This window comes from Melozone crissalis, unplaced genomic scaffold (assembly GCF_028551555.1).
Source record: "Melozone crissalis strain CALT ecotype California unplaced genomic scaffold, PUWL_Pcris_2 ptg000187l_1, whole genome shotgun sequence".
NCBI classification, from domain to species: Eukaryota; Metazoa; Chordata; class Aves; order Passeriformes; family Passerellidae; genus Melozone; species Melozone crissalis.
The window spans coordinates 271,558-280,900 of record NW_026535952.1 but is presented as its reverse complement, the minus strand read 5'-3'; the positions used below and the strand labels follow the sequence as shown (position 1 = coordinate 280,900).

Sequence of the window (9,343 nt, the reverse complement as noted above, 5' to 3'; positions counted from 1 at the left end):
TCTCCTGATTAATCCTCTGTTAACGTGGGTCCTTTTTCGGGCTTATTTTGCCCAGAAAAGGTACCCAGACTGTCCGTAACTCTTTGTTTCTATTGTCTCGTATTGTCCTAATCCAAATTGTCCAAATTACTATTACCTTAATTATATTGCTACTTTTATAACCATTTTATTACTATTAAACTTTTACAATTTTATAAAACCAAGTGGCTGGCGTTTTTCACCCCTCTGGGGCACTGAGCCCAGCTGTGCCCCGGCCCTGCCAGGGCCACCAGGGCCCTGTCCCGGGGTCACACACACAGAGTGGGTGGCTGTGGTGACACAGGGTGAGGGGGACGTGGGGGTCTCAGGCCACAGCAGGGTCAGGAATCCCCATGGGAGAGTCCCTGGCTGGGGAAAGGCTGACTCAGCACGGGCTGAGCCCACCCCGGCACACACTGTCACCAAAACGGCAAAGAATGGCATGGAATTACACATAATTACAGATGATGACGTGTAATTACCCTGCTGACTGATGCTGTGTCACAGCTGTCCTGGCACAGGCTGGACAGCCACAGAAACAGCAATTCTGTGCTGGTGTTCACAGAGATTTTGGTTGAGGGAAGAGACGAGGATCTGACTCCATGTTTCAGAAGGCTGATTTATTATTTTATGATATATATGTATCATTAAAACTATACTGAAAGAATAGAAGAAAATGTTTCATCAGAAGGCTAGCTAAGCTAGGAAGAGAAAGGAAAGAATGATAACAAAGGCTTGTGGCTCACATTCTGTGTCCGAGCCAGCTGACTGTGATTGGCCATTAATGCGAAACAACCACATGAGACCAATCCCAGATGCACCTGTTGCATTCCACAGCAGCAGATAACCATTGTTTGCATTTTGTTCCTGAGGCCTCCCAGCTTCTCAGGAGGGAAAATCCCAAGGAAAGGATTTTCATAAAATGTGTTTGTGACACAATTGCACCAGGACACTCCTGGCACAGGCTGGGCAGCAGCAGGGAGGCAGCTCCCACCTGGCCAGGTGGGGTGAGGAGCTCAGCACCGGGCTGACAATGGGGCCGGGTCTGCTCTGCCCCATCTCGGGAACCCCCGGGGACTGGGGGGGCCGGGAGTGGGGCTCAGACAGGGACAGGGAACAGCCCAGGGAGCTGACCCAGGCAGGTGACACAGGGACACCAAGCTGTGCTCAGGCCCCTGGGCAGGGCAGGCACACCCTGAGAAGCCAAATGGAGCCCACAAGGTCCCCGTTGGTTTTCCCTGTTCCCTCAGGTGAGGGAATGGTCCAAGCACACCCCCCTTTGGATGGGATCAGCTCCTCACCTGCCCTGCTCCTGCTGGGGCACAGCAGCCCTGGCAGCACCCCGGCCCTGCTGGGCACAGTGCCCACCTGGGGACGCCACAGCTGCCACGCGGGGTGGCATGTCTCTGGCAAAGCCACCGATCTCCTCAGGACGCTGGCACCTCCTCAGGGCACTGGCCAGCTCCTCAGGACACTGTCCACTTCCTCAGCACATCTGTCCACCTCCCAGCACATTTGGCAGCAGCTCCTCTTCACGGGTTTAGATCCGGTGTCTCCAGTGCCACCCCTGCTCTGTCCCTGTCCCTGGCGGTCCCCGAGGGTCCATGGGTGTCCCTGGGGGTCCCAGGTCCCCTCCCTGCCCCGCTCAGGACCCAAAGGCTGCTGTCCCTCGCAGGATCCATCACTCTGTGTCCGATCCCACACGGACCCTGGCACTGCTCCCGGCACTCCTGGAGCTGGAACATCCCACGGGGCAGGAGAGGGAGCAGGACAAACAGCCCGGGGACACTCTGGGGACACTCTGGGGAGTGAGGGAGCCTGGCTGGCCGTGGGCCATGGCGTGGAGTGGGACAGGGCGGGACAGCCACAGCCCAGGTGGGGACAGGGATTTGCAGCCCCAGGAGGAGCCCAGCACATTGCCACTGCCATTGCCATTGCCCCAGGCTGGGATTGAGGGCCTGGAGCTGGGCTGGGCACCAGGGCTGTCCCCATCACGTTCTCTGAAAAATCCTCTTTGCCCAGGATTTCTCTCCTGGGAAGCTGAGAAGCCTGAGAGGAAAAGGAAAACAATAGTTAGCCCATTTGCTTCTCCTGTGTTTTGCTGCTTGGGAATGTGGTTGGAGATTGTTGATCCAACAATTGTGTGAATTGTTTTTACTCATTGGCCAATCAAGGTCAACTGTGTCGGACTCTGGAGAGAGTCATGAGGTTTTCTTTAGTATATTTAGTCTTCTGTCTGTATCCTTTCTCTATTCTTTAGCATAGTTTAGTATAATGTAATATCATGTAATATAATAATAAATAAGCCTTCTAAGAACATGGAGTCAGATTCATCATTTCCTTCCTGCCACAGGGTCCCTGAAAACACCACACAGGTGTCCGTGGGACCCTGGGACCCTACAGCTGGGGCTGCCCCTGCATCCCTGGCAGTGCCCAGGGCCAGGCTGGGCACTGGGGCAGTGGGAGGTGTCCCTGCCATGGCAGGGGTGGCACTGGGTGGGATTTAGGGTCCCTCCCAACTTGGGTAAATCGGAATTGGGGAGCTCCACCTTGGAATCAGGAGTCCCTTAGATCCACAGATGTCTCGGCATTTGGGAACTTTGGACTGAAAGCAGAGGTGCCACGGTCAGCCCAAGGGTGGCAAATTCCCACTTTGTTACAGGGAATGATCACGTCAGGAGCCTCTTTGGCAGCTGGAGCAAAGGCAATGACAGTAACTGGGCTGCCTGGCAGGGGAATTCATTCCCAAATGTGCCAGCCGGGAGAGAGCTGGGTGGGGATGAGGCTGGCGGTGTCAGCCCTCAGGGGATGGAATGGGGGCTTTGCTCCAGCCTGGCAGGGCCATGGCCAGGGCAAAGGAACAGCCACCAGCTCCTGGGGCATGGATCAGCCAGGCTGGCTCTGCTGTGCCAGGCTGGAGCTCCTTGGGGCCATGGATCCTGTGCCAGGCTGGAGCTCTTTGGGGCCACAGGTCGTGCCAGGCTGGCTCTGCTGTGCCAGGCTGGCTTTCCCATGCCAGGCAGGTCTCCAGGGACATGGATTGTGCCAGGCTGGCCCTGTGCCAGAGCACCCTCCGGTCCCCACAGCCCCAAAGGCAGCAGTTCCTGCTCTGCAGCAAAGCAGGAAAGGACAAAGTGCCCCACTCCTGCCACAGGAAGGGGTTGGTCCCTCGTTTGTGAGAAGGTAAACCCCAGGAGTGGGGAAATGGGGGTCCCCAAGGGACACAAATCACTCCCCTCACCACTGCTGAGAGCTGCTTCCCAGAAAAACCCAAATCCAGCAGCTCTGAGCATGTCCTGAGGGTTTAGGAGGGATTAGGAGGGATTAAGAGGGAAAGCTTTTAGCATGAGCTGTCCCTGTGGCAGTTCTGGGGTGCAGCAGGGCCCCACAGCTCCCAGCAGGGGTGACACAGCCCACCCCCAGCTCAGACACCCCAGTAAAAATCACAGTTTGGGGTTAAAACCAGCCTGCTGGGGTAATTCACAGGGGAGGCGCATTAGCCAGGCAAATCTGCTTAAGGGAGTGCAGGAGGAGGACTAATCACTCCGGGATGAAGGCTTGGCATAATCTCCCAAAGAGCAAATAATTGGGGATTGAGGTGTGGGGGATGCAGGCTCCAAGCAGCCTGTGCTGTGTCCTGGCCCTGGGGGAACTGTGGGGGCAAACAGCACAAAAACAGCACAAACAGCACAAACCCTCAGTGCTGCAGGGCTCCTGGGGCTCCCCTGGACCAGACCTGGATCCCCAGGGAATGGGCACTGCAGCTTGGGAATTGTGTCACACACTGACACACGGGGGTCCCAGAGACCCAGCAGCACCAGGGCAGCCCCAGACAGGCTGCTGGGAACGGGGGCACAGGGACAGGGACAGGAGTGCTGGGAACGGGAGAGGGACAGGGACCATGAGGGTGGGACAGGGACACGGGACAGGAGTGCTGGGAATGGGGGGAGAGGTGGGACAGGGACCATGAGGGTGGGACAGGGACACGGGACAGGAGTGCTGGGAATGGGGGGAGAGGTGGGACAGGGACCCTGAGGGTGGACCAGGGACACAAGGCTGCACAGCACCACTCACCTGGCTCTGACTCAGGTAAAGGTGTCCCTGGGGCTCATTCCCAGCATCCCCAAGGCCCCAGAGAAAAACCCCAGTGGCATTTGGCCCCAGGAAGGGCCAGCCCAGGGCAGCTGAGGGCACAGAGCTGCCACAGGAATCATCACAAATGAGGTTTGCACAAGGCCAGTGCTCCCAAACCCCCCAGTGCTGACAGACTGCAGCTGGACAGTGAGGGGGGCCCTGCAGCAGGACCCAACCCCATTCTGGGAGCCCCCAGGACAGCAGGCTCAGGTAACCCAGGACCCCATGGCACCCGGGGATGAGCCCCGGGGCACCCCTGGCACACCTGGGGATGAGCCCCGGGGCACCCTGGCACACCTGGGGATGAGCCCCGGGGCACCCCTGGCACACCTGGGGATGAGCCCCAGGGCACCCCTGGCACACCCGGGGATGAGCCCCGGGCCACCCCTGGCACACCCGGGGATGAGCCCCGGGGCACCCCTGGCACCCGGGGATGAGCCCCGGGGCACCCCTGGCACACCCGGGGATGAGCCCCAGGGCACTCCTGGCACACCCGGGGATGAGCCCCGGGGCACCCCTGGCACACCTGGGGATGAGCCCCAGGGCACCCCGGCACACCTGGGGATGAGCCCCAGGGCACTCACAGCACCCGGGGATGAGCCCCGGGGCACCCCTGGCACACCTGGGGATGAGCCCCAGGGCACTCCTGGCACACCTGGGGATGAGCCCCGGGGCACACCTGGGGATGAGCCCCGGGGCACCCCTGGCACACCTGGGGATGAGCCCCAGGGCACTCACAGCACCTGGGAATGAGCCCCAAGGCACTCCTGGCACCTCCTGGCACTGGACACCAGTGGGAACACCACAGCCAGCTGGAAACTCTCCTGTTTGTCCCTGGACCAGGTCCCTGGTGCTGCACTGCTCCCTGATTTCCAGTGCACAGCCCCGTGGTTTTGGCAGGACCAGGAACAAAGGCATGGATGCCACCAAGCCCCAAAAATCTGAATTTGCTGGGAATTATGTGAACTTGCCTCAAACACTGAGCTTTCCTTCAGGAGTCTGAGCAGGAAAAGTGGTTCCAGCTCCACCCTGGAGCTGCAGCTCCAGCCCTCAGCCAAAGTTGTGGGGCTCACCTGGAGCAGGCGAGGCAGCCAGAGGTCCTGGAATCAGTTTGGGCTGAGGGACCTTTAAGGCTCACCCAGTTCCACCTCCCCGCAGGGGCAGGGACACCTTCCACGAGACCAGGGTGCTTCAGTCCTGTCCAACCCGGCCTTGGACACTTCAATGTGAAGGTGACACCGCCAGAGCTGGCCCCAGGCGCTGCCACCAGTGCTGAACCCCTCATTCCTGCTGAGGAGGACCCTCAGGCCCTGGCCCTGTCACCACCAGGTCACTCCACACTCTGAATTATTACCAAACCCACCCCCAGCACCTGCTGCAGCGGCACTGGGAAGGCAGACACAGCCCAGAACAAACCACCTGACCTGGGGAACAGCAAGGGACAAGAGCAGCTGCTGTGTCCCCTTGTGCTGTGGCCTGTGCCCAGCAGCACACACCTGAGCTGTGCCCTTGTGCTGTGACCTGTGCCCAGCAGCACACACCTGAGCCTTGTGCTGTGACCTGTGCCCAGCAGCACACACCTGAGCCCTCTGCTGTGACCTGTGCCCAGCAGCACACACCTGAGCCTTGTGCTGTGACCTGTGCCCAGCAGCACACACCTGAGCCCTCTGCTGTGACCTGTGCCCAGCAGCACACACCTGAGCCCTCTGCTGTGACCTGTGCCCAGCAGCACACACCTGAGCCCACACATCACCAGTCCCAGGCTGCAGCACACACAAGTCATTCAGCTCACACACAAGGGGTTCCACCTTCCCAACATTTATTGCTCCCACAGGTGTCAGAACTTCTGGAACTGTTTCTTGGTGCCGGCAGCCTTGGTCACCTTGAGCACGTTGAAGCGCACGGTCTTGCTGAGGGGGCGGCACTCGCCCACCGTCACGATGTCCCCGATCTGCACGTCCCTGCAATGACACCTGGGGGTCAGGGAGCTCCTGGGGCTCACCTGGCCCCCAGAGCCTCCTCCTGGCACAGCCGGTGCCTGGAACCCGCCCCTGGTTCAGTGGATGCCAGAGGCATTGTCAGCAGCCCCTCAGCCGGGGCACTCTGCAGACCATCGTGAGTTTGAACATCATGACCTGGGGGCAGGCTCCAGGAGGACGGGCTGTGTCCCTGCCCAGGGCCAGCATGCACCTGAAGCAGGGGGACAGGTGCACGGACATGTTCTTGTGGCGCTTCTCGAAGCGGTTGTACTTGCGGATGTAGTGCAGGTAATCGCGGCGGATGACGATGGTGCGCTGCATCTTCATCTTGGTCACCACACCTGCAACAGGGGACACGCGCCCGAGGGGCTGCAAGGGCACTGCCAGGATCCCCGTGCCACCTGGCAGCGACAGGCACCAGCTCCGGCAGCCTCCCCTTGTTCATGGCCCTCAGTGTCAGCCCACAGCCCTCCTGTTTCTGTTACAGACCCTGCTATGGCTCTTCCCCAAACCCTTCTGACGCACCTGCTAACGCTCCCCACCCCACGTGCCCCCAGCACACCTGGTCCTGTCACAGCATCAGTACAGCCTTGTGGCAGTGTCGTCATGCCCACACGGGCTCGGCAGACCATCGTGAGATTGCCATCATTTGCGGCTCCAGGACCCTCGGGGCTGGCTTACCTTGCCTACCTGCCCCGGCACTCCTCTGTGGAGGCACCAGCTCACCTGAGAGAATGCGGCCCCGGATGGACACGTTGCCCGTGAAGGGACACTTTTTGTCGATGTAGGTGCCCTCGATGGCCTGCAGAGACAGGTGAGCACCAGGTGGGCACACACACACAGCCCACGTGCCACCAGAGCCCAGAGAACACTCACACACAGGTGGGGGAAAGCCAGCAGAGGCCTCGAGTCCAAGCAGCACTGCCAAGGCCACCACCGACCCATCCCAAAACACCATACCCACATCAGGGCCACCACAGCCCCCAGCCCAGGCCCCCTCACCTCCTTGGGGGTCTTGAAGCCCAGCCCCACATTGCGGTAGTAGCGGGGCAACTTCTCCTTGCCTCCCTCACCCAGAAGCACCCGCTTCTTGTTCTGGAAGATCGTCGGCTGCTTCTGGTAGGCGCGTTCCGTCTGCGGGCGGGGACAGCGGGGATCAGCACCGGGGGAGCCGGGCCCCGGGGGCAGCCGGGCACCCCGGTGGGAACTCAGCACCGAGAGCGAGCCCGGCCCCGGGCCACCGAGACCCCACAAAACCCCCGAGCCCCCACATCCTTCCCCCCAGCCCCGGGACACCGGATCCTCTGCCCTCCCCCAAACTCGGGGCACCGGGATTCCGCCCGCTCCTCCGCCCCCCTGTCCCGAACCACGGCCCCTCCCCGCGATGGGTAAAGCCCAGGGCACGGAGGTTTCCGCTGCCCCGGAACCCCGGAGCGCGGCACCCTCTGTGCTCCCCCGCCACCCCGGAGCATCGAGACCCGCCCTCTCCCCAAACCCCGGCCCATCGAGACATCCCCCGGCCTCGCCGGCTCCGGGATTCCGGCCCCCCGTCGCTCCACCGACCTGGGGAACGGATCCCCCGTGGGGAACGGGTCTGCACACCGAGATCCCTCACGCCGCCCCCTCAGCACCTCCTCACGCCCTTAAGGCCCCGAGCGCCCCTCCCGCACGCCGCCCCTCCCCGGTCCGGGCCGCCTTCCCCGCGCCCCCACCACCGCTGGCCCGGTATCACCCCCTGAGGGTCCCCCCGGGCCTGTGCCGGGCTATCCCGGGCCTGTCCCGGGCCTGTCCCGCGGGCCCCGCGCAGCGCCCACCTGCGTGTCCGCCATCTTGGCGAGCGCGGCCGGAAAGAGGCCGTGGAGCGCGCGGGGCGCGGGTTAACCCGGGGCGGGGCCAGGGGCAGGAAGTGACGTCACGCGGCCGGGGTGCCGCGGCGGGGCCGGAAAGGCGGGAACGGCCCCGGAATTCCTGAGGGGAGCGGGAACGGAGCGGGCGCGAGAGTCCCAAGAGCCCCGGCTGTGCCCTCCGTGTGCCGCCTGCAGGGCACACCTGCAGGGATGGGCACTGCAAACCCCCCCGGGCAGCCCCTGCCAAGGCCTGAGCTCCCTTTCCATGGGCAAATTGCTGCTGCTGTCCCAGCTGAGCCTGCCCTGGCCCAGCCTGAGGCCGCTCCCTCTGCTCCTGTCCCTGTTCCCTGGCAGCAGAGCCCGACCCCCCCGGCTGTGCCCTCCTGGCAGGGCCTTGTGCAGAGCCACAAGGGCCCCTGAGCCTCCTTTGCTCCAGCCTCAGCCCCTTCCAGCTCCTCAGGGATTCTGCAGCCCCTTCCAGCTCCCTCAGGGATTCTGCAGCCCCTTCCAGCTCCTCAGGGATTCTGCAGCCCCTTCCAGCTCCCTCAGGAAATCTCCACCCCTGCCTTGGACAGGCTCCAGCCCCTCCCTGTCCTTCCTGAGCTGATGGATCCAGCCCTCGGGGTGTGGCATCAGCAGTGCCCACACAGGGCGCTTCCCTGCCTTGCTGGCCGCACTGTCTCTGCTACAGACAGGACCTCAGGGGGGGCAAAACCCCCAAGAGGTGAGTGAGACTTGGTCACAGATGGATTGGCAATTGTGAAAAGGCTCGGCTGCAGGGCTGGAACTGCAGCTAACGCAGGCAGCACCCCCAGCTTCTGGCCCAGGCTGGCTCCATGCCCCTTTGCTGGCTGGCTGACATTGCACACTGCTAGGGCAGGGCTGGATACAGCTCACCCCACTCTGCCCGGAGCACCCGTGCAGCTGGAGAAAAGCTGGAGAAACTCACAGGAATAAAGACATGAAGTACTGAAATCCAGAGATTGTCCAGTCCCTGTTCCCACAGGTCACGCAGCCAGGGGGTGTTTGGGACATAGAATGGAGCCATGGCCCAGAGGGCTTGGTGCACCCAGAACCCTCAGGAGACCCCACCACTGGGGTTCCATCCCCTTCAACCTCATTCCATCCCACCCCCATCCTCATCCCCATCCCATCCCAAGTATCTGCTTCTCCACCCTCACCCCAGGAACAGTGGGAAATCTCTGTGTGAGGGCCATGAAGGGGTCCTGGGGGTGTCCCCAGGGGTTGGTGCTGGATGGGAACCGCGGGGGCACCCGGGGGCGAGGGCACCCCACACCTGGGGGACCAGTGCTGGCACCTGCTCCAGGAGCTGCCTGCTGTCCCTGACAGTCACAGCCTCAGCCA

The 9,343-nt window shown here is 62.0% G+C and overlaps 1 protein-coding gene and 2 non-coding genes across 3 annotated transcripts; all 3 read right to left on the bottom strand.

Annotated features, from left to right (window-relative positions):
- Positions 1–5,954: 5,954 nt before the first annotated feature.
- On the bottom strand, positions 5,955–8,029 carry RPS11 (ribosomal protein S11). The gene is made up of 5 exons (XM_054293814.1): positions 7,946–8,029; positions 7,134–7,265; positions 6,858–6,933; positions 6,343–6,472; positions 5,955–6,113 (listed from the first exon to the last, which is right to left on the bottom strand). The coding sequence occupies exons 1-5, from the start codon at positions 7,958–7,960 to the stop codon at positions 5,990–5,992; spliced, it is 477 nt and encodes a 158-aa protein (XP_054149789.1). The 5' UTR covers positions 7,961–8,029; the 3' UTR covers positions 5,955–5,989.
- Positions 6,200–6,289, bottom strand: LOC128949025 (small nucleolar RNA SNORD35). Its single transcript, XR_008484176.1, has one exon. It is a non-coding gene; the product is annotated as a small nucleolar RNA SNORD35 (small nucleolar RNA).
- On the bottom strand, positions 6,702–6,785 carry LOC128949024 (small nucleolar RNA SNORD35). The gene has a single exon (XR_008484175.1). It is a non-coding gene; the product is annotated as a small nucleolar RNA SNORD35 (small nucleolar RNA).
- Positions 8,030–9,343: the final 1,314 nt, after the last annotated feature.

What these genes read in the sequence shown, in the direction of transcription:
- RPS11 (XM_054293814.1), bottom strand. An exon ending in CCGGGGCCGCATTCTCTCAG is followed by an intron (nt 6,473 to 6,857) that starts GTGAGCTGGTGC and finishes CCCCTGTTGCAG; the next exon opens with GTGTGGTGACCAAGATGAAG. An exon ending in CACCTGTCCCCCTGCTTCAG is followed by an intron (nt 6,114 to 6,342) that starts GTGCATGCTGGC and finishes GTGTCATTGCAG; the next exon opens with GGACGTGCAGATCGGGGACA.